This window comes from Mobula hypostoma, chromosome 14 (assembly GCF_963921235.1).
Source record: "Mobula hypostoma chromosome 14, sMobHyp1.1, whole genome shotgun sequence".
NCBI lineage: Eukaryota > Metazoa > Chordata > Chondrichthyes > Myliobatiformes > Myliobatidae > Mobula > Mobula hypostoma.
This window is the reverse complement of record NC_086110.1, coordinates 4,300,295-4,324,563: the sequence shown is the minus strand read 5'-3', so window position 1 is coordinate 4,324,563 and position 24,269 is coordinate 4,300,295. Positions and strand designations below refer to the sequence as shown.

At 50.5% G+C, this 24,269-nt stretch overlaps 1 protein-coding gene across 1 annotated transcript in view; it reads right to left on the bottom strand.

Annotated features, from left to right (window-relative positions):
- Positions 1 to 7,850: 7,850 nt before the first annotated feature.
- slc38a7 (solute carrier family 38 member 7) overlaps positions 7,851 to 24,269 on the bottom strand; it is a 56,278-nt gene continuing 39,859 nt past the window's right edge. Inside the window, exons 9-11 of the mRNA XM_063066588.1 lie at positions 16,210 to 16,409; positions 14,873 to 14,927; positions 7,851 to 9,275 (exon numbers count right to left, since the gene is read on the bottom strand). Of these exons, the coding sequence (XP_062922658.1) occupies positions 9,173 to 9,275; positions 14,873 to 14,927; positions 16,210 to 16,409 (358 nt within the window). The 3' untranslated portion in view covers positions 7,851 to 9,172. The remainder of the gene's footprint in view (positions 9,276 to 14,872; positions 14,928 to 16,209; positions 16,410 to 24,269) is intronic.

Here is a 24,269-nt window from a genome sequence, read left to right as displayed (position 1 = left end):
TAAATACACGTTGCTGTTCCAATCGAAGATGATGAATTGTGTGGAGCAGAGAAAATGCTGGAGCAACAGGGCAGGCGGTATCTGTGGAGGGGAAAAGCAGCTGACGCTTTGGGCCAAGGTCCTTCATCAGGGCTGGAAAGGAAGAGGGAGGAAGCCAGAATAAAGGTGGGGGAGAGGAAGGAGTACAGGCTGGCAGGTGATAGGTGAGACCTGGTGGGGGGGGTGTGCGGGCGGGGGGGGGCGGCGGGGAGGGAAATAGGATATGAGAAGCTGCAAGAGGACAGGCCAAAGAGGTAAAGGGCTGGAGACGGAATATGATAGAAAAGAAAAGTCAAGAGGGTATGTTGCAACGTTATAAAAGTCTGGTTAGGCCACAGATGGAGTATCGCATACAGTTCTGGTCTCCCCCCTCTAGGAAGGATCCTGGGACTTTGGAGAGGGTGCAGAAGGGGTTCACCAGGAGGCTGTCTGGTTTAGAGGGAATGTGCTGTTGTGAGAGGCTGGATAAAGTTGGGTTGTTTTCACTGAGCATCGGAGGCTCTGGGGAGATCTGACATAAGATTATGAGAGGTAGGGATCGAGTGGACAGGGAGGATCCCTTTCCCAGAGCTGAAATGTTTTACACCAGACGGCATGCATTGAGGGGGAGAGGGGGTAGGTTCAAAGGGGATGTGAGGGGTAAGTTTTTCACTCAGAGTTGTGGATGCCATACTGCCTGGTATGGTGATAAAGGGAAATACATTAAAGACTTTTAAGAGATGTTTGGATAGGCATATGGATGTGGGGCAGATGGAGGGATATGGACGTGGAGTAGGTAGGAGAGATTAGTGTTTCGTGTTTTTTTGATTTGCTTTTTAGCTGGTTCAGCACAACATTGTGGGCTGAAAGGCCTGTTCCTGTTCCTGGCCTGTGCTATACTGTTCTATGTTCTGAAAGAATGGACCACAGGAGAAAGGGAAGAAAGGGCACTAAGGTCACTAGGGAAAGGTGATGGGCAGGCGAGAAGAGAAGGATTACGAGCGTTAGGCTGAGGGGCCTGCATCTTGACCGTGAATCTGATCGATAGGAGAGGGGAGTGGACTGTGAATCTGATCGATGGGAGAGGGCAGTGGACGGTGAATCTGCTCGATGTGAGAGGGGAGTGGACGGTGAATCTGATCGATAGGAGAGGGGAATGGACGGTGAATCTGATCGATGGGAGAGGGGAGTGGACGGTGAATCTGATCGATAGGAGAGGGGAATGGACGGTGAATCTGATCGATGGGAGAGGAGAGCGGACGGTGAATCTGATCGATGGGAGAGGGGAGTGGACGGTGAATCTGATCGATGGGAGAGGAGAGCGGACGGTGAATCTGATCCATGAGAGAGGAGAGCGGACGGAAAATCTGTTCAACGGAAGATGGGAGAAGACGGTGGATCTGATTGATCGGAGAGGAGAGCGGACGGTGAAGCTGATCGATAGGAGAGGAGAGTGGACGGTGAATCTGATCGATGGGAGAGGGGAGTGGACGGTGAATCTGATCGATGGGAGAGGGGAGTGGACGGAAAATCTGTTCGACGGAAGATGGGAGAAGACGGTGGATCTGATTGATCGGAGAGGAGAGCGGACGGTGAAGCTGATCGATAGGAGAGGAGAGTGGACGGTGAATCTGCTCAATGGGAGAGGGCAGTGGACGGTGAATCTGCTCGATGCGAGAGGGCAGTGGACGGTGAATCTGATCGATGGGAGAGGGGAGTGGACGGTGAATCTGATCGATAGGAGAGGGGAGCGGACGGTGAATCTGATCGATGGGAGAGGGGAGCGGACGGTGAATCTGATCGATGGGAGAGGAGAGCGGACGGTGAATCTGATCGATGGGAGAGGGGAGTGGACGGTGAATCTGATCGATGGGAGAGGGGAGTGGACGGTGAATCTGATCGATGGGAGAGGAGAGTGGACGGTGAATCTGCTCAATGGGAGAGGGCAGTGGACGGTGAATCTGCTCGATGGGAGAGGGCAGTGGACGGTGAAGCTGATCGATGCGAGAGGGCAGTGGACGGTGAATCTGATCGATGGGAGAGGGGAGTGGACGGTGAATCTGATTGATAGGAGAGGGGAGCGGACGGTGAATCTGATCGATGGGAGAGGGGAGCGGACGGTGAATCTGATCGATGGGAGAGGAGAGCGGACGGTGAATCTGATCGATGGGAGAGGGGAGTGGACGGTGAATCTGATCGATGGGAGAGGGGAGTGGACGGTGAATCTGATCGATGGGAGAGGAGAGCGGACGGTGAATCTGATCGATGAGAGAGGAGAGTGGACGGTGAATCTGATCGATGGGAGAGGGGAGTGGACGGTGAATCTGATCGATCAGAGAGGAGAGCGGACGGTGAATCTGATGGGAGAGGGGAGTGGACGGTGAATCTGATCGATGGGAGAGGAGAGCGGACGGTGAATCTGATCGATGGGAGAGGAGAATGGACGGTGAATCTGATCGATGGGAGAGGAGAATGGACGGTGAATCTGATCGATGGGAGAGGGGAGTGGACGGTGAATCTGATCGATGGGATAGGGGAGTGGACGGTGAATCTGATCGATGGGAGAGGGGAGCGGACGGTGAATCTGATCGATGAGAGAGGAGAATGGACGGTGAATCTGATGGGAGAGGGGAGCGGACGGTGAATCTGATCGATCGGAGAGGAGAGCGGACGGTGAATCTGATCGATGGGAGAGGGGAGCGGACGGTGAATCTGATCGATCGGAGAGGGGAGCGGACGGTGAATCTGATCGATGGGAGAGGGGAGTGGACGGTGAATCTGATCGATGGGAGAGGGGAGCGGACGGTGAATCTGATCGATGGGAGAGGAGAGCGGACGGTGAATCTGATCGATCGGAGAGGAGAGCGGACGGTGAATCTGATCGATGGGAGAGGACAGCGGACGGTGAATCTGATCGATCGGAGAGGAGAGCGGACGGTGAATCTGATCGATCGGAGAGGAGAGTGGACGGTGAATCTGCTCGATGGGAGAGGGCAGTGGACGGTGAATCTGCTCGATGGGAGAGGGCAGTGGACGGTGAAGCTGAACGATGCGAGAGGGCAGTGGACGGTGAATCTGATCGATGCGAGAGGGCAGTGGACGGTGAATCTAATCGATGTGAGGCCAGTGGACGGTGAAGCTGATTGATGGGAGAGGGGAGTGGACGGTGAATCTGCTCGATGGGAGAGGGCAGTGGACGGTGAAGCTGATCGATGCGAGAGGGCAGTGGACGGTGAAGCTGATCGATGCCAGAGGGCAGTGGACGGTGAAGCTGATCGATGCGAGAGGGCAGTGGACGGTGAAGCTGATCGATGCGGGAGGGCAGTGGACGGTGAATCTGATCGATGCGAGAGGGCAGTGGACGGTGAATCTGATCGATGCGAGAGGGCAGTGGACGGTGAATCTAATCGATGTGAGAGGCCAGTGGACGGTGAATCTGATCGATGGGAGAGGAGAGCGGACGGTGAATCTGATCGATGGGAGAGGGGAGTGGACGGTGAATCTGATCGATCAGAGAGGAGAATGGACGGTGAATCTGATGGGAGAGGGGAGTGGATGGTGAATCTGATCGATGGGAGAGGAGAATGGACGGTGAATCTGATCGATGGGAGAGGAGAGCGGACGGTGAATCTGATCGATCGGAGAGGGGAGCGGTCGGTGAATCTGATCGATCGGAGAGGGGAGCGGACGGTGAATCTGATCGATCGGAGAGGGGAGCGGACGGTGAATCTGATCGATGGAAGAGGACAGCGGACGGTGAATCTGATCGATCGGAGAGGAGAGAGGGGAGCGGACGGTGAATCTGATCGATGGCAGAGGAGGGCGGACGGTGAATCTGATCGATGGGAGAGGAGAGCGGACGGTGAATCTGATCGATCGGAGAGGGGAGCGGTCGGTGAATCTGATCGATCGGTGAGGGGAGCGGACGGTGAATCTGATCGATCGGAGAGGGGAGCGGACGGTGAATCTGATCGATGGGAGAGGACAGCGGACGGTGAATCTGATCGATCGGAGAGGAGAGCGGACGGTGAATCTGATCGATCGGAGAGGGGAGCGGACGGTGAATCTGATCGATGGGAGAGGGGAGCGGACGGTGAATCTGATCCATGAGAGAGGAGAGCGGACGGAAAATCTGTTCAACGGAAGATGGGAGAAGACGGTGGATCTGATTGATCGGAGAGGAGAGCGGACGGTGAAGCTGATCGATAGGAGAGGAGAGTGGACGGTGAATCTGATCGATGGGAGAGGGGAGTGGACGGTGAATCTGATCGATGGGAGAGGGGAGTGGACGGAAAATCTGTTCGACGGAAGATGGGAGAAGACGGTGGATCTGATTGATCGGAGAGGAGAGCGGACGGTGAAGCTGATCGATAGGAGAGGAGAGTGGACGGTGAATCTGATCGATCGGAGAGGAGAGTGGACGGTGAATCTGCTCGATGGGAGAGGGCAGTGGACGGTGAATCTGCTCGATGGGAGAGGGCAGTGGACGGTGAAGCTGATCGATGCGAGAGGGGAGTGGACGGTGAATCTGATCGATAGGAGAGGGGAGCGGACGGTGAATCTGATCGATGGGAGAGGGGAGCGGACGGTGAATCTGATCGATGGGAGAGGAGAGCGGACGGTGAATCTGATCGATGGGAGAGGGGAGCGGACGGTGAATCTGATCGATCGGAGAGGGGAGCGGACGGTGAATCTGATCGATGGGAGAGGGGAGTGGACGGTGAATCTGATCGATGGGAGAGGGGAGCGGACGGTGAATCTGATCGATCAGAGAGGAGAGCGGACGGTGAATCTGATCGATCGGAGAGGAGAGCGGACGGTGAATCTGATCGATGGGAGAGGACAGCGGACGGTGAATCTGATCGATCGGAGAGGAGAGCGGACGGTGAATCTGATCGATCGGAGAGGAGAGTGGACGGTGAATCTGCTCAATGGGAGAGGGCAGTGGACGGTGAATCTGCTCGATGGGAGAAGGCAGTGGACGGTGAAGCTGAACGATGCGAGAGGGCAGTGGACGGTGAATCTGATCGATGCGAGAGGGCAGTGGACGGTGAATCTAATCGATGTGAGGCCAGTGGACGGTGAAGCTGATCGATGGGAGAGGGGAGTGGACGGTGAATCTGCTCGATGGGAGAGGGCAGTGGACGGTGAAGCTGATCGATGCGAGAGGGCAGTGGACGGTGAAGCTGATCGATGTGAGAGGGCAGTGGACGGTGAAGCTGATCGATGCGAGAGGGCAGTGGACGGTGAAGCTGATCGATGCGAGAGGGCAGTGGACGGTGAATCTGATCGATGCGAGAGGGCAGTGGACGGTGAATCTAATCGATGTGAGAGGCCAGTGGACGGTGAATCTGATCGATGGGAGAGGAGAGCGGACGGTGAATCTGATCGATGGGAGAGGGGAGTGGACGGTGAATCTGATCGATCAGAGAGGAGAATGGACGGTGAATCTGATGGGAGAGGGGAGTGGATGGTGAATCTGATCGATGGGAGAGGAGAATGGACGGTGAATCTGATCGATGGAAGAGTGGAGTGGACGGTGAATCTGATCGATGGGAGAGGGGAGTGGACGGTGAATCCGATCGATGGGAGAGGGGAGCGGACGGTGAATCTGATCGATGGGAGAGGGGAGTGGACGGTGAATCCGATCGATGGGAGAGGGGAGCGGACGGTGAATCTGATCGATCGGAGAGGAGAATGGACGGTGAATCTGATGGGAGAGGGGAGTGGACGGTGAATCTGATCGATGGGAGAGGACAGCGGACGGTGAATCTGATCGATCGGAGAGGAGAGCGGACGGTGAATCTGATCGATGGGAGAGGAGAGCGGACGGTGAATCTGATCGATGGGAGAGGAGAGCGGACGGTGAATCTGATCGATGGGAGAGGGGAGTGGACGGTGAATCTGATCGATCGGAGAGGGGAGTGGACGGTGAATCTGATCGATAGGAGAGGGGAGCGGACGGTGAATCTGATCGATGGGAGAGGGGAGCGGACGGTGAATCTGATCGATCGGAGAGGGGAGCGGTCGGTGAATCTGATCGATCGGAGAGGGGAGCGGACGGTGAATCTGATCGATCGGAGAGGACAGCGGACGGTGAATCTGATCGATGGAAGAGGACAGCGGACGGTGAATCTGATCGATCGGAGAGGAGAGAGGGGAGCGGACGATGAATCTGATCGATGGCCGAGGAGAGCGGACGGTGAATCTGATCGATGGGAGAGGAGAGCGGACGGTGAATCTGATCGATCGGAGAGGGGAGCGGTCGGTGAATCTGATCGATCGGTGAGGGGAGCGGACGGTGAATCTGATCGATCGGAGAGGGGAGCGGACGGTGAATCTGATCGATGGGAGAGGAGAGCGGACGGTGAATCTGATCGATCGGAGAGGAGAGCGGACGGTGAATCTGATCGATCGGAGAGGGGAGCGGTCGGTGAATCTGATCGATCGGTGAGGGGAGCGGACGGTGAATCTGATCGATCGGAGAGGGGAGCGGACGGTGAATCTGATCGATGGGAGAGGAGAGCGGACGGTGAATCTGATCGATCGGAGAGGAGAGCGGACGGTGAATCTGATCGATCGGAGAGGGGAGCGGACGGTGAATCTGATCGATGGGAGAGGGGAGCGGACGGTGAATCTGATCCATGAGAGAGGAGAGCGGACGGAAAATCTGTTCGACGGAAGATGGGAGAAGACGGTGGATCTGATTGATCGGAGAGGAGAGCGGACTGTGAAGCTGATCGATAGGAGAGGAGAGTGGACGGTGAATCTGCTCGATGGGAGAGGGCAGTGGACGGTGAATCTGCTCGATGGGAGAGGGCAGTGGACGGTGAAGCTGATCGATGCGAGAGGGCAGTGGACGGTGAATCTGATCGATGGGAGAGGGGAGTGGACGGTGAATCTGATCGATAGGAGAGGGGAGCGGACGGTGAATCTGATCGATGGGAGAGGAGAGCGGACGGTGAATCTGATCGATGGGAGAGGGGAGTGGACGGTGAATCTGATCGATGGGAGAGGGGAGCGGACAGTGAATCTGATCGATCGGAGGGGGAGCGGACGGTGAATCTGATCGATCGGAGAGGACAGCGGACGGTGAATCTGATCGATCGGAGAGGAGAGCGGACGGTGAATCTGATCGATGAGAGAGGAGAGTGGACGGTGAATCTGATCGATGGGAGAGGAGAGCGGACGGTGAATCTGATCGATGGGAGAGGGGAGTGGACGGTGAATCTGATCGATCAGAGAGGAGAGCGGACGGTGAATCTGATGGGAGAGGGGAGTGGACGGTGAATCTGATCGATGGGAGAGGAGAGCGGACGGTGAATCTGATCGATGGGAGAGGAGAATGGACGGTGAATCTGATCGATGAGAGAGGGGAGTGGACGGTGAATCTGATCGATGGGAGAGGACAGCGGACGGTGAATCTGATCGATCGGAGAGGGGAGTGGATGGTGAATCTGATCGATCGGAGAGGGGAGCGGACGGTGAATCTGATCGATGGGAGAGGGGAGCGGACGGTGAATCTGATCGATGGGAGAGGACAGCGGACGGTGAGTCTGATCGATGAGAGAGGAGAGCGGACGGTGAATCTGATTGATGGGAGAGGGGAGCGGACGGTGAATCTGATCGATGAGAGAGGGGAGTGGACGGTGAATCTGATCGATCGGAGAGGGTAGCGGACGGTGGGAGAAAAGAAAGGAGAGGAAAAGCAGCATCTCCGGAATCCCTGTTGTTTACAATGACCGTCAGCTTTGGTATGACTTAGCTGACTCGTAGCTCAGGAAAGCCACAGACCTCACCTCAGATCATGTGAATTAGTAATGATTCAACTATGAAAATGCACCTTTATTGAAAGTTGCAAAGTCAGACATTGGGCACAGATTCCCATTTTCCAACACTGAGTCCTGGAACGCACTGACGGTTCATCAGACAGGCCTCAGAAGACACGGAACCTGCTTGGTTGCACTGCAGTCCTGCCCAGATGGCGTACAGTGTTTGCATTGCTGATTGCCTGGCCTGACTCCATGGGTTAAAAAAGTGCACAGACAGCCCCAAATCAACAACCTTCTCTTTTCAAGTCATCTAAAAAACCGCACCAGATTCAGACAATTCTCAGCCCATTCTGGAGAGGAAAGGCCAAGCAGACTTCCCATCTCCTGCTGTGGTAAGAAGCATTGGCTCCGTCTGGTGCCCAGAACAGGCCGTAGGGACACAGGTGAATGGGTTGGGTAGGGGTGGGTAGGTGTGCATCGCCATAGCAGCACAGGTCAATGGGTTGGCTGGGGGTGGGTAGGTGTGCATCGCCATAGCAGCACAGGTCAATGGGTTGGCTGGGGGTGGGTCTTGGTGTGCATCGCCATAGCAGCACAGGTCAATGGGTTGGCTGGGGGGTGGGTCTTGGTGTGCATCGCCATAGCAGCACAGGTCAATGGGTTGGCTGGGGGTGGGTCTTGGTGTGCATCGCCCTGGCAGCAAAGGTCAATGGGTTGGCTGGGGGTGGGTCTTGGTGTGCATCGCCCCAGCAGCAAAGGTCAATGGGTTGGCTGGGGGTGGGTCTCTGTGCACGTGGAATAGTGAGACATAGGTAGTGGGCTCCAGGGAAGGCGATCATCTAATTAGTGTATTAATGACAATTGACCCATTCACTCATGCATAGTTTTAGTGGTCAGAGCAGTTCTAACAGAATCCCTTCTACTGAAAAGGTGTGTGGAATGCTTCCAGCACCATGGTGAGTTTCAAAGTGCTGGTGATTGAATGAACAAACCCTTCCTCAGCATTCTGGCTTGATCACAAAGTCTCCGACACACCCGACTGAATTTGCGTTTGACCCCTGGAAATGGTGGTCTCCAAACGGCAGAAACCTGAGGTGCAGAGGACGCCACAGTGGGGTCATCCACACAGCTCACAGATGCAAAATGAGGAAAAAAACTGAATCAGTGTCGAACCATCAGGAAAAGCAAAGCACAACTCTCTCACTTTGAAGGCCAGTTATTGCAGAATCCTTCTACCCCACAGCACAGGCAAATTCAGTCACTCCACAGCTCCCGGAATGCCTGTAAACATTGGACGTGTCCAGCTCGCGTTGGACTGCATTGATCTGGCAGCTGGATTTCACGGGGTGTAGTGGAGAGACAAGGTGGAGGAGGAGAGGCAGTCACTGGTGTTGAATCTGGAAGATGGAGCTCATGGTGCTGTGTCCGAAGATGAAAGCTCCCAGGCACACCATGAAGATCCCAAACAGTACCCGAAGCCACCAGCTGGAGGGGAGGGAACAGAGCGAGACCGGTTAGAAAACCAAAACTACAACACCCCGTCACAAAACCATAACGTGGAAGAGAACAGCAGAACCGTGAAGATAGTGGTGAAGAGAGGCATTAACACCACCCTCGGCTGCTTTCAGATCTTGAAAGTTGACCAGTTCCTCAGATAAACCATGTCAGTAGTGAGGAGACAAAGAAAACACCCGGCCAGTTGATCTTTGCCACACAAGTGCCAGTCAGAGATTGTTAAAGCACTCAGCTTTAGTGTTACCCCACAAACAGCATTGCCAGCATTTAGAAGCTTAAGACCGTAAGACATTGGAATAGAATTAGGCCATTTGTCCCATCAAGTGTGCTCTGCCATTTGATCATGACTGATTTATTATCCCTCTCAACCTCATTCTCCTGCCTTCACACTATAAGCTTTGATTCCTCGATGACCCATGAACATATCAACTCCATCTTAAATATACCCAATGTCATGGTCTTCACAGTGTCCGTGGCAATGAATTCCATAGATACACCACCCTCTGGCTAATGGAATGCTTCTTCATCTGTTCTGGAAACATGTCCTTCCATTGTGAGGCTGTGGCCTCTGTTCCTAAACTCCCACCCTACAGGAACATCCTCCCTACGTGCACACTATCTAGACCGTTCAATATCCAAGAGGTTTCAATGAGGTTTCCCCTCATTCTTCGAAGCTCCAGTGAGTACAGCCATCAGAGCTATCGTACATGAAGCCTTTCTTCAAGAGAAGAATCCTGTGAATGTCCTCTGGACCCTCCCCAGTGTCAGCACATCCCCTCTTAGATAAGAGGCCCAATACTCCAAGTGCCATCTGGCCAATGCCTTAAACCCTCAGCATGACACCTTAGCTTTTATATTCTCGTCCTCTGGAAATGAATCCTAGATTCGGGACATCTTCTTACTCTTTGATGCAAGATGGATTACCCTGAACAAGGTTGTATGATGTATTTTTTTAGTAAAGACAAACGAGGGGAGATGGAGAAACTGTTGCCATTCGTTGGAAGAATCAAACTGTAGGAGCAAAGTCGACAAACAACAGCCTGGCCTTTCATACCTGGAGTCGGGAAACGTGTAGAATGTGGCAGGAGTCCTGAAAGATTCAAATGCTATTTGCAGAAGACGCAAGTTCACTGGGTAATGATAAACTGAGTCTGACACTGTTAGGCAATGTTTGGAGGGGGAGTACAAGGGAAGGTAAGGAGAGGAGTGATTGTCACAGATCACCATGACATTGCGAACAGGCTCGAGGGGCAAAGGGCCAACTTGCACTCCCGCACCCTCCCTTCCTTATTCTGGCTTCTGCCCCCTTCCTTTGCAATTCTCATGAAGTGTCTCTGCCCAAAATGTCCCTGCGTAGGTGCTGTCTGACCTGCTGGGTTCCTCCAGCACTCTGTCTGTTGCACCTGTTCCATGTTCCCATCAGGAAGACAACGAAGGGAGAGGGAATGGTGATGCATGGAGATATTCCACATTTCCCAGCCCCACCGGATACAAAATCAGAAGGCTGAAACCTTCAGAGATAATGAAAAGCTCCATTGTTTCTAGACTGGCCTGGTAACCGGTGTTGTGACTGTCTGCAGACTCCTTGCTCACACAGCTCGGGATCCAATCTCAGCAGAACCTGTCTTTTCCAGCTCCTGCAACCAACTCATTCTGCTCAGGGCATGACCCCCCCCCACCCCAACTCTATGCATGACATCTGACACGTAGGCTCATGCACAGCTTTATTGGCCAATGTCTTGGTACATATCAGCACCAATGACATGGGGAGGAGAAGAGAAGAGGTCCTACAGAGAGAACTGAAAGAGCTGGTTAGAAAGCTGGAAAACAGGACCTCCAGGGTAGTAATCTCCGGAATGCTGCTTGTGCCACGTGACAGTGAGAGTATGAACGGGATGATTTGGCAGGTGAATATGTGGCTGACAAGCTGGTGCAGGGGGCAGGGTTTCAGATTTAAAGATCACTGGGATCTCTTCTGGGGAAGGCATGAACTTTTCAAAAGGGATGGGCTACACCCAAACCCGAGAGGGACGAATATCCTTGCGGGTTTGCTGGAGCTGTTGGGGAGGGTTTAACTAATCTGGCAGGGAGATGGGAAAATGAGTGATAGGGCTGAGGATAGGGTTGTTGGCTTACAAGCAGAGGCAGCGTGTTGTCAAACCGTCAGGAAAGTCAGGCAGATGACCGGGCAAGACTTCAGTCAGTGGGATGGGCTGCAGTGTAAAAGGGGGACCAACTGGAAGGGGTGACAAATACAGGACTGAAGGTGTTACATTTGAATGCACACAGTATATGGAATAAGGGAGATGAGCTTGTAGTGCAGTTAGAGGCTGGCATATATGACATTGTGGGTATCACGGAGTCATGGCTAAAAAAGACTATTGTAGTTAGTAGCTTCATATCCAAGGATACACAATCTGTCCAAAGTACAGGCAGGTAGGCATGGGAGCAGTGGCTCTGCTGGTAAAAAAAATGAAATCAAATCTTTAGAAAGATGTGACATAGGATCAGAAGGTTTAGAATCCTAGTGGGTAGAGTTCAGGAACTGCAAGGATGGGAGTTACTTACAGGCCTGCGACCAATAGCCAGGATGTGGGCTACAAATTACAGAGGGAGATAGGAAAAGCATGTCAAAAACACAATGCTAGTCATAGGGGATTTCAATATGCAGATAGATTGGGATAATCAAGTTGACACCGAACCCCAAGAGAATATTTGTGGAATGCCTCCGAAATAGCTTTTTGGCACGGCTTGTGATTGAGCACACTCTGGGATCAGTAATTCTGGATTGGGTGTTGTGTAACGAACAGGATACGATTAGAGAGCTGTTAGAAAGAGTTTTTTTTTAATGTTTTTGTTAAGGTATAAGGTAATAGTTGAATTAATGCAAGACTGAATTTGTAGTTCCACTAATATACAATTTGTATTTTTGACCTGTATTTTTCACAATGTTAGACTCCAACTATTGGTGACAAAGTGATAACAGTTACATAACGGTTTATCATCTTTCATTTTTCATTGGCTGAATGTTAAAAAAGCTACTCCTGTGTGGCTTCTAATTGGCCTTTTGTTTCTCTCAGGAATTTGCCTCATCTCCGTATAAGTGTCTATTTCTGCAAAAATCACCATCTCGACTTTCTTTGTCTTTATCCTTAGTTCTTTTAAGTTTCATGTGTTCTGCGCCTGTTCTTTTGTTTAAAGTTTAAATAAATGAGTGCAAAGCAACAAATTTCAACCCATTCTTGGACTCCTAAAAGAACCTGTGGGTCGAAAACAAAAAACAACAGATGCGACAGAACCAGAGGTAAAGGAACTCTTAGGAAACAGTGATAGAATGTACCCTGCAATTTCAGGAGGAGAAGCTAAAGGCAGATTTATCAATATTTCAGTGGAGTAAGGGAATTACAGAGGCATAAGAGAGGAGCTGGCCAAAGTTGATTGGAAGGGGACACTAGCAGGGATGATGGCAGAGCAGCAGTGGCTGGAGTTTCTGGGAGTAATTCGGAAAGTGCGGGATAGATACATCCTAAAGAAGAGCAAGTATTTTAAAGGCAGGTTGATGCAACCATGGCTGACAAGTCAAAGCCAACATTAAAGCAAAAGAGAGGACATTTAATAGAGCAAAATTAGTGGGAAGTTCAAGGCTTGGGAAATTTTAAAAAACAAACAGAAGGCATCTAAAAAAAAACATTAGGGGGAGAAAAGATAAAACAGGAAGGCAAGCTGAGCAATAATATCAAAAATGATTCCGAAGTTTTTTTTCAGATATATACAGAGTAAAAGAAAGGGGAGAGAAGACATTGGACTGCTGGAAAGTGACATTAAAGCGATAATAACGAAGGACAAGAAAATGGCGGACGAACTGAATAGGTATTTTGCATCAGTTTTCACTGAGAAAGCTGGAAGTTCAAGGGTGTCCAGGGGCAGAAATGAGTACAGTTGCTATTACTAGGGAGATGGTGCTTGAGAAACTCAAAGGTCTGAAAGTAGATAAGTCACTTCGACATGATGGACTACACCTCAGAATTCTAAAGGAAGTGGCTGGAGAGGTTGTAGAGGCATTAGTAATGATCTTTCAGGAATCAATAGATTCTGGCATGGAACACACAAGAAATGTTGGAGGAACTCAGCAGGGCAGGCAGCAGTTACATTATATACAGTTGACGTTTCAGGCCGAGATACTTCATCAGGATGGAAGGAGGGTCTTGGACTGAAACATCGACGGTTTACTCTTTTCCATAGATGCTGCCTGGCCTGCTGAGTTCCTCCAGCATTTTATGTGTGGTCCTTGGATTTCCAGCCTCTGAAGATTTTCTCTTGTTTGAGATTGTGGCACGGTTCTTGAGGACTGGAAAACTTTAAATATCACTCCACTCTTCAAGAAAGGAGGGAGGTAGAAGTAACAAAATTATAGGCCTGCTAGCCTGACCTCAAAGGTTGGGAAGACATTGGAGACGATTTTGGATGTGATTTTGGAGTACTTGGAGGCACATGATAAAATAGACCATGCTTTCCTTATGGGAAAATCTTGCCATACATGAGGCTGCTGAACTGGGTAAGAGGCCAGGGCATTACAGGGAAGATACCGGCATGGATGGAGCATTGGCTGATTGACAGGAGGCATGCACTTTGGTGGAAGAAATAAGGCACTGATGAGAAGGACTCACTTGGAGCATCATGAGCAGTTTTGGGCCCTTTATTTAAGAAAGGATGTGTTGACACTGGAGAGGGCTCGGAGAAGGTTCACAAGAATGATTCTTTGGATGAAAAGTTTATCTCATGAGGAGCCATTGATGGCGCTGGGAACACTGGAATTTAGAAGAATCAGGGATATCTCATTGACACCTATCAAATGTTGAAAGGCTTTGGTAGAGTGGATGTGGAGAGGATGTTTCCTTTGGAGGGGGAGCCTACAACTGGAGGGCACAGCCTCAGAACAGAGGGACGCCCATTTAAAATAGAGATGAGGAGGAATTTCTTTAGCCAGAGAATGGTGAATCTGTGGAATTCATTGTCACAGGTGGCTGTCGAGGCCGAGTCATTGGGTGTATTTAAGGCAAAGGTTGATAGGTTCTTGATTAGTCGGGGTGTGAAAGGTTACGGGGAGAAGGCAGGGAGAATGGTACTGAGAGAGAATGAATCAGCCATAATGAAATGGCAGAGCAGACTAGATGGACTGAATGGCCTGTCTTGTGGCCCTAAACTTCCTCTGAAACTTTCACTACAACACCACCCACCCTCAGTACACAACCCCAAGAACACTCTCTCCCCAACAGGCCCTTTCCACTCTTGCGATTAACTCAACAGGCCTCTCCTCCAGCTCTGCTGACTGGCTGGAAACAATGTAAAGATCCCCCCTCCCTCCCCAGGTCAGTAATAACCCCACACCCTTCTCCTCATCTCAGTGTACTGTCCCAAAAGCAGCCCCTCCCCAAGTCATCACTCTGATAAAGTACTCAGAGGTAGCCAAGTAAATGCACCATCAGGTCACTTGTCAGAGTGGATGTGGGAAAAAGATAGTTCAAGACGAAGGAACCAATGCCCAGGGTGCATCCATTGATATTTACCTGGCAGAGTTGGATTGCTGGATCTCAGAGAGCTTTGCTTTGATTAGACAGAGGCCTGAGAGCACAGAAAAACACATTAACAATAACCCAACAGACTTGTCCCATGCTCACTCACTCTGACACTCCCCACTCCAGCCAGCTGCCCCACATCCCCTCAATCGCTAACCCAAGCTGGGAACCTACTGCTGGCACCCTTGCAGGCAGGGGATCCCACGTTCCCAGCCAGTTTTATGCCATAGGCAGAGCAGTGCACACAGCTCTGGCCTGCCCGCTGCAGGATGAGGAAGGTATGGAAGATGTTTACTGGGACGCTGCCTGGACTAGGGAGTATTAGCTAAAGTGGTTGGACACATACAGGCCGTTTTCCCTGGAGCGCTGGAGGCCCAAGGAGAGACCTGACAGAAATTTATCGGAAGGGTAAAGTCCCAGAATGAAAAATGTCAAACACTAGAGAACATGCATTGAAGGTGAGAGGGGAAAGTTCAAAAGAGATCCAAGAGGCAAGTTTCTTCCCCCAAAAGGTGTGGTGGGTGGCAGAACCAGTCACGGCAGCAGTGTCATTTACGCAGACATGGGATCAGGAAGGCAATCGTGGACAGGCAGATGGGACGAGGTGAATTTGGCAATAAGGCTAGCATGGGCACGATGGGCTGAAGGGCCTGTGTCTCTACTGTACTGTTCTATTACTGCTGAATCTAACTGCACAGGGCTGCAGCCAATGGCCCAAATCACTGCCGTGTAGCAGAGCAGCTCTCCTCCACCCGTGGCTCTTGGGCAGTGCTCTGGAAATCAGTGATCTTACAATGAGGAACGGTTCCATAAACCCCCTCCTCAGCTCTCCTTCCCCACTGTTCCTCTAGTCAGCAGGAAATATGCCGGTTTGAGAGGAGAACCCCTGGGTTGCTCTGCTGCATCCCACTGAAACACAAACTCCCGCTGGGTGCTAGTTCCAAACCCTCCTCCCCCTCAGCATGCCCAAATAGTCTTCTAGCCCACTGCCGTACCAACTTTCATGACAGGAATCAACATCTCCATTCTCCAAGTGACCATATACTGTTTGCAGACCCTGCCTGACCTGAGTTTTCCCCGCATGCTTCTGCTTTTATCTCAGATTTCCAGTGTCGACAGCTTCCTTTCGATTTTCACCCCCAGCTGATTGCTGTTCAGATCTCTCCCCAGAGACCACCACAGCCCCACAAGCCCGGTGTGGCCACCCAGATCTGCTCCTAGCTGCATTATACATGACAAAGCTATTGTTGACTCTGCTGGCACACACACAGCCTCCCCTCTACAATGCCCCACGCTCCCCCCCCCAACCCCACCCACATGACCTGTACCTGGGAACAGCAAGATGAAGCAGGCAGCCAATCCCCCGATAACAGAGATCACTTTCCCGATGTCTGGGATGAAGAGGCCCAAAATCAGGGTCAGCACAAACCAGGTCACTGTCTGGAGTATCCGTCGCCGTCCCTCTCGATACCTGTCCACCTCCAGGGCCTCCCCCTTGTAACGGAGCCACAGGCCTTCAATCACAGCCCTGGATGAGAGGAGATGACAGTCAGAGCAAGATACACATTGACACGTGCCTCACCATCTTCCTCCCCGGCTTTCAACTCCACTTCAACTCCTGCCTCAAATTCACGAATTGGACCATTGTTTCAGAATGCTCTCTGCCCCAAACGTACCACTAGGTCTATTGACCTAAGAATTTACCTCATTACGACCTTGAACCTTATTGTCTACCTGCACTGCACCTTCTCTGTAGCTTTTACACTTTCTTCCGCATTGTTATCTCTACCTCTGTGTACTCTGCAATGATCTGATCTGCCTGAACAGTATGCGAGACAAGCTTTTCACTGTACCTCAGTAATTGTGACATTAATAAACCAACTCCAACTTCTCCTACCTCGACCCCCATCTTTTCTCCTTGGTCCAGCCCCTTCCAAACTGTATTCACGACATCCCCCAACCCTTCTCCCATTCGACAGCTTCCAGTTCCTTTCTTGCCCCTCTATCCCACACCAGACAAGGTCCCGAATACACTCCACCTCTTTCGGAAGCAAGAGGCCCAACTGGCTCTCCTCCACCAGCACACTCATTCACCTGGCTTCACTCACCTGCTCCAGTTCAAAAGGTAATGCTCTGGACACTCACCTGGGTTCAAGGTGCACCTGCCTTTAGTGGGACAGATGGAGGGGGCAGTGTTTGAATGTCTAGGATTGACTTTGGACTAGGTGATGATAGGACCCTGCAGCTTGAACACTGACTGACTGATCCTTGTGCTTCCAGCTGACAATGACGTGCGGTGAACTAGGACAGCCCGACAAGCATGGATGCTCACGCCCACGTCCCTTTCCGGTACCATGGCTTACTGAGTTTCTATTGGGGCCCTCAGCACGGTCTCTATGCATGTACTAACGATGACACTAGCCTGTATCAACAGTCTGCTGAACTCTGCACTGCATTCCTCTCATTTCCTTGCCCCTCATTCAAAGGCAGCAACTTCTGGGTGAGCACAGCCTTGTTTGTCAAAGTGGGTCACCAAGTTTCTTCCACACTTTGAGGGTTAGTGCGATTTCCATTATGACAAGCAATCATCACAGATGCCTGCCGTGCATTAGGAAAGGTGAACCTGTCCTTCCTACCCCCAGCTCAATACTCATCCCATTGCCATGGTTACACCAGTGTAATCATGGCAACCATGTGCACCATCGACAACAGGTTCATCCAGCTATCCACCTGGTTTACTCTGACTGTGCTGCCCAAAGCTGTGGTCTCCTCCACAAAGAGGGGCAGGGGCAGGGGAACATCACCACCTCACAAACAAGAGAAAATCTGCGGATGCTGGGAATCCGAGCAACACACACACAGAATGCTGGAGGAACTCAGCAGGCCAGGCAGCATCTATAGAAATGAACAGTCGGCATTTCGGGCCGAAATGTCAGGGCTGGAGAAAAGAAAGATGAGAAGTCAGAGTAAGAAGGTGGAGCAAGGGAGGAGGAAGTAAAAGGTAGTGAAGTGGTAGGTGAAACCAGAAGGGGGAGGGATAAAGTAAAGAGCTGGGAAGTTGATTGGTGAAAGAGACACAGGAGTGGAGAAGGGGGAGTGTGATAGGAGAGGACAGAAGGCGTAGAAGATAGGAAAGGGGAGAGGAGCAACAGAGGGAGGCTACGAGCAGGCAAGGAGATAAGGTGAGAGAGGGAAACGGGACAGGGAGTGGTGGGGGTGCTCACTACTGGAGGTTCAAGAAATTGCTGCCATTAGGTTGGAGCAGTATAGAAACATAGAAAATAGGTGCAGGAGTAGGCCATTCAGCCCTTCGAGCCTTCACCGCCATTCAGTATGATCATGGCTGATCATCCAACTCAGAACCCCGCCCCAGCCTTCCCTCCATACCCCCGATCCCTTTAGCCACAAGGGCCATATCTAACTCCCTCTTAAATATAGCCAATGAACTGGCCTCAACTGTTTCCTGTGGCAGAGAATTCCACAGATTCACCACTCTCTGTGTGAAGAAATTTTTCCTAATCTCAGTCCTAAAAGGCTTCCTCTTTATCCTCAAACTGTGACCCCTCGTTCTGGACTTCCCCAACATCGGGAACAATCTTCCTGCATCTAGCCTGTCCAATCCCTTTAGGATTTTATACATTTTAATCAGATCCCCCCTCAATCTTTTAAATTCCAACGAGTATAAGCCTAGTTCATCCAGTCTTTCATCATATGAAAGTCCTATCATCCCAGGAATCAATCTGGTGAACCTTCTTTGTACTCCCTCTATGGCAAAGATGTCTTTCCTCAGATTAGGGGACCAAAACTGCACACAATACTCCAGGTGTGGTCTCACCAAGGCCTTGTACAACTGCAGTAGTACCTCCCTGCTCCTGTACTCGAATCCTCTTGCTATGAATGCCAGCATAACATTCGCCTTTTTCACCGCCTGCTGTACCTGCATGCCCACTTTCAATGACTGGTGTATAATGACCCCCAGGTCTCGTTGCACCTCCCCCTTTCCAAATCCACCATCATTCAGATAATAATCTGTTTTCCTGTTTTTGCCACCAAAGTGGATAACTTCACATTTATCCACATTAAATTGCATCTGCCATGAGTTTGCCCACTCACCCAACCTATCCAAGTCACCCTGCATCCTCTTAGCATCCTCCTCACAGCTAACACTGCCACCCAGCTTCGTGTCATCCGCAAACTTGGAGATGCTGCATTTAATTCCCTCATCTAAGTCATTAAAATATATTGTAAACAACTGGGGTCCAGCACTGAGCCTTGCGGTACCCCACTAGTCACTGCCGGCCATTCTGAAAAGGTCCCATTTATTCCCACTCTTTGCTTCCTGTCTGCCAACCAGTTCTCTATCCACATCAATACCTTACCCCCAATACCGTGTGCTTTAAGTTTGCACACTAATCTCCTGTGTGGGACCTTGTCAAAAGCCTTTTGAAAACCCAAATATACCACATCCACTGGTTCTCCCCTATCCACTCTACTAGTTACATCCTCAAAAAATTCTATGAGATTCGTCAGACATGATTTTCCTTTCACAAATCCATGCTGACTTTGTCCGATGATTTCACCGCTTTCCAAATGTGCAGTTATCACATCTTAGATAACTGACTCTAGCATTTTCCCCACCACTGATGTTAGGCTAACCGGTCTATAATTCCCCAGTTTCTCTCTCCCTCCTTTTTTAAAAAGTGGGGTTACATTAGCCACCCTCCAATCCTCAGGAACCAGTCCAGAATCTAAAGAGTTTTGAAAAATTAATGCATCCACTATTTCTTGGGCTACTTCCTTAAGCACTCTGGGATGCAGACCATCTGGCCCTGGGGATTTATCTGCCTTTAATCCCTTCAATTAACCTAACACCACTCCCCTACTAACATGTATTTCCCTCAGTTCATCCATCTCACTAGGCCCTCTGTCCTCTACTATTTCCGGAAGATTATTTATGTCCTCCTTAGTGAAGACAGAACCAAAGTAATTATTCAATTGGTCTGCCATGTCCTTGCTCCCCATAATCAATTCACCTGTTTCTGTCTGTAGGGAACCTACATTTGTCTTGACCAATCTTTTTCTTTTCACATATCTATAAAAGCTTTTACAGTCAGTTTTTATGTTCCCTGCCAGTTTTCTCTCATAATTTTTTTTCCCTTTCCTAATTAAGCCCTTTGTCCTCCTCTGCTGGACTCTGAATTTCTCCCAGTCCTCAAGTGAGCCACTTTCTCTGGCTAATTTGTATGCTTTTTCGTTGGAATTGATACTGTCCCTAATTTCCCTTGTCAGCCACGGGTGCACTACCTTCCTTGATTTATTCTTTTGCCAAACTGGGATGAAAAATTGTTGTAGTTCATCCATGTGATCTTTAAATGCTTGCCATTGCATATCCACCGTCAACCCTTTAAGTGTCATTTGCCAGTCTATCTTAGCTAATGCACGTCTCATACCTTCAAAGTTACCCTTCTTTAAGTTCAGAACCTTTGTTTCTGAATTAACTATGTCACTCTCCATCTTAATGAAGAATTCCACCATATTATGGTCACTCTTACCCAAGGGGCCTCTCACAACAAGATTGCTAATTAACCCTTCCTCATTGCTCAATACCCAGTCTAGAATGGCCTGCTCTCTAGTTGGTTCCTCGACATGTTGGTTCAGAAAACCATCCCGCAAACATTCCAAGAAATTCTCTTCCTCAGCACCCTTACCAATTTGATTCACCCAATCTATATGTAGATTGAAGTCACCCAGTATAACTGCTGTTCCTTTATCGCACACATTTCTAATTTCCTGTTTAATAGCATCCCCAACCTCACTACTACTGTTAGGTTGCCTGTACACAACTCCCACCAGCGCTTTCTGCCCCTTAGTGTTATGCAGCTCTACCCATATCAATTCCACATCCTCCCCGCTAATGTCCTTCCTTTCTATTGCATTAATCTCCTCTCTAACCAGCAATGCTACCCCACCTCCTTTTCTTTCATGTCTATCCCTCCTGAATATTGAATATCCCTGAATGTTGAGCACCCATCCCTGGTCACCCTGGAGCCATGTCTCTGTGATCCCAACTATATCATATTCATTAATAACTATCTGCGCATTCAATTCATCCACCTTGTTACGAATGCTCCTTGCATTGACACACAAAGCCTTCAGGCACGCTTTTACAACTCTCTTAGCCCTTATACAACTATGTCGAAAAGTGGCCCTTTTTGATTTTTGCCCTAGATTTGGTGGTAGACCTGAGGAGAGCTAAGGTACCAGTGACCCCTGTTTCCATCCGGGGGGTCAGTGTGGACATGGTGGAGGATTACAAATACCTGGGGATACGAATTGACAATAAACTGGACTGGTCAAAGAACACTGAGGCTGTCTACAAGAAGGGTCAGAGCCGTCTCTATTTCCTGAGGAGACTGAGGTCCTTTTAACATCTGCCGGACGATGCTGAGGATGTTCTACGAGTCTGCGGTGGCCAGTTCTATCATGTTTGCTGTTGTGTGCTGGGGCAGCAGGCTGAGGGTAGCAGACACCAACAGAATCAACAAACTCATTCGTAAGGCCAGTGATGTTGTGGGGATGGAACTGGACGCTCTGACGGTGGTGTCTGAAAAGAGGATGCTGTCTAAGTTACATGCCATCTTGGACAATGTCTCCCATCCACTACATAATGTACTGGGTGGGCACAGGAGTACATTCAGCCAGAAACTCATTCCACCGAGATTCAGCACAGAGCGTCATAGGAAGTCATTCCTGCCTGTGGCCATCAAACTTTACAACTCCTCCCTTGGAGGGTCAGACACCCTGAGCCAATAGGCTGGCCCTGGACTTATTTCATAATTCACTGGCATAATTTACATATTACTATTTAACTATTATGGTTCTATTACTATTTATTATTTATGGTGCAACTGTAACGAAAACCAGTTTCCCCTGGGATCAATAAAGTATGACTATGAACTTGTCGGCCTGCCACTTTCACTTTTCACCTTACTACTTTTTGCCTCTATCCTCATTTTACACCCCTGTCTCTCTGCACTTGTTCCCATCCCCTTGTTGTGAACTAATCTCCTCTCTCCTAGTCTCCTTAATTTGATTCCCACCCTCCAACCATTCTAGTTTAAAGTCACCTCAGTAGCCCTCGCAAATCTCCCCACCAGGATATTGGTCCCCCTAGGATTCAAGTGTAACCCGTCCTTTTTGAGCAGGTCACGCCTGCGCCAAAAGAGGTCCCAATGATCCAAAAACTTGAATCCTTGCCCCCTGCTCCAATCCCTCAGCCACACATTTATCCTCCACCTCATTGCATTCCTACTCTCACTGTCACGAGGCACAGGCAGTAATCCCGAGATTACTACCTTTGCGGTCCTTTTTCTCAACTCCCTTCCTAACTCCCTATATTCTCCTTTCAGGACCTCTTCCCTTTTCCTACCTATGTCATTGGTACCTATATGTACCACGACCTCTGGCTCCTCACCCTCCCACTTCAGGATATCTTGGACGCGATCAGAAATATCCCAGACCCTGGCACCAGGGAGGCAAACTACCATCCGGGTCTCTGGACTGCGTCCACAGAATCGCCTATCTGACCCCCTTACTATCAAGTCCCCTATTTCTACTGCCCTCCTCTTCCTTTCCCTACCCTTCTGAGCTACAGGGCCAGACTCTGTGCCGGAGGCACGGCCACTGTTGATTCCCCCAGGTAAGCTGTCCCCCCCAACAGTATTCAAACAGGAGTGCTTATTGTCAAGGGGCACAGCCACTGGGGTACTCTCTATTACCTGACTCTTCCCCTTCCCCCTCCTAACCGTGACCCACTTGTCTGCCTCCCGTGGCCCCGGTGTGACCACCTGCCTGTAACTCCTCTCTATCAACTCCTCACTCTCCCTGACCAGACGAAGGTCATCGAGCTGCAGCTCCAGTTCCCTAACGCGGTCCCTTAATAGCTGCATCTCGGCACACCTGGCGCAGATGTGTACGTCTGGGAGGCTGGGAGACTCCAGGACCTCCCACATCCGGCACTGAGAACAACAAGCTGCCCTCACACTCATACTTACCCCTCTCCTCAAATAACAACAAAAAATGAATACCAAACCTTCCTCGCCTCGCCCGTTTCCGCCTAAGCCCGTTGAGCTGAAGCCCTTAAACCTTCACTCTGCTCCCGGCTCACTCCGCAGCCCGCAAACTACGCTGCCCGCTGTATGAGGCTCTGTTCCTTTAAAATCTTCCGCGCTTCACTGCCCAACGTCACACGCCTGCGCAGTCCCGCCTCTCTTAACGCCGATAGGAGGCTATGGACTGACATGTCAGAATGGGAATGGGAAGTGGAATTCAAATGGGCAACCACTGGGAGGTCCCGCTTTTTCTGGCAGACAGAGTATAGGCGCTCAGCAAAACAGTCTCCCAATCTACATCGAGTCTCACCGATATACAGGCCACACCAGGAGCACCGGATACAGATGAACCCAACATGAGGTGCCGCCACACCGGGAAGGACTGTTTGGGGCCCTGGATGGTCGTGAGGGAGGAGGTAATAGGCAATAGGTGCAGGAGTAGGCCATTTGGCCCTTCCAGCCAGCACCGCCATTCACTGTGATCATGGCTGATCATCCCCAATCAGTATCCAGTTCCTGCCTTATCCCCATAACCTTTGATTCCGCCATCTTTAAGAGCTCTATCCATCTCTTTCTTGAAAGCATCCAGAGACTTGGCCTCCATAGCCTCCTGGGGCAGAGCATTCCATATATCCACCACTCTCTGGGTGAAAAAGTTTTTCCTCAACTCTGTTCTAAATGGCCTACCCTTTACTCTTAAACTGTGGCCTCTGGTTCTGGACTCACCCATCAACGGGAACATGCTTCCTGCCTCCAGCGTGTCCAATCCCTTAATGATGTTATATGTTTCAATAAGATCCCCTCTCAGCCTTCTAAATTCCAGAGTATACAAGCCCAGTCGCTCCAATCTTCTGACATATGACAATCCCGCCACCCTGGGAATTAACCTTGTGAACCTACGCTGCACTCCCTCAATAGCAAGAATGTCCTTCCTCAAATTTGGAGACCAAAACTGCACACAGTACTCCAGGTGTGGTCTCACCAGGGCCCTGTACAGCTGCAAAAGGATTTGTGGGCTCATGCCAAACTTCCTCAGTCGCCTGAGGTGGAAGTGCAGGGGCAGGTGTGGCACTTGCAAGGATAAGTGCCAGGAGGGCCGCCTCCGACAGGATCCCACCACAAAGCACGATATTCCCCACCCGCCACTTTCTGCTTTCCACAGGGAACATTCCCTACACAACTCCCCTGTCCATTCATCCCTCCCCACTGACTCTTCCTCCTCTCACCCCATCTTCTCACTAATCTCTTATTTTTTTCTCCAGTCTTGATGAAGTCTC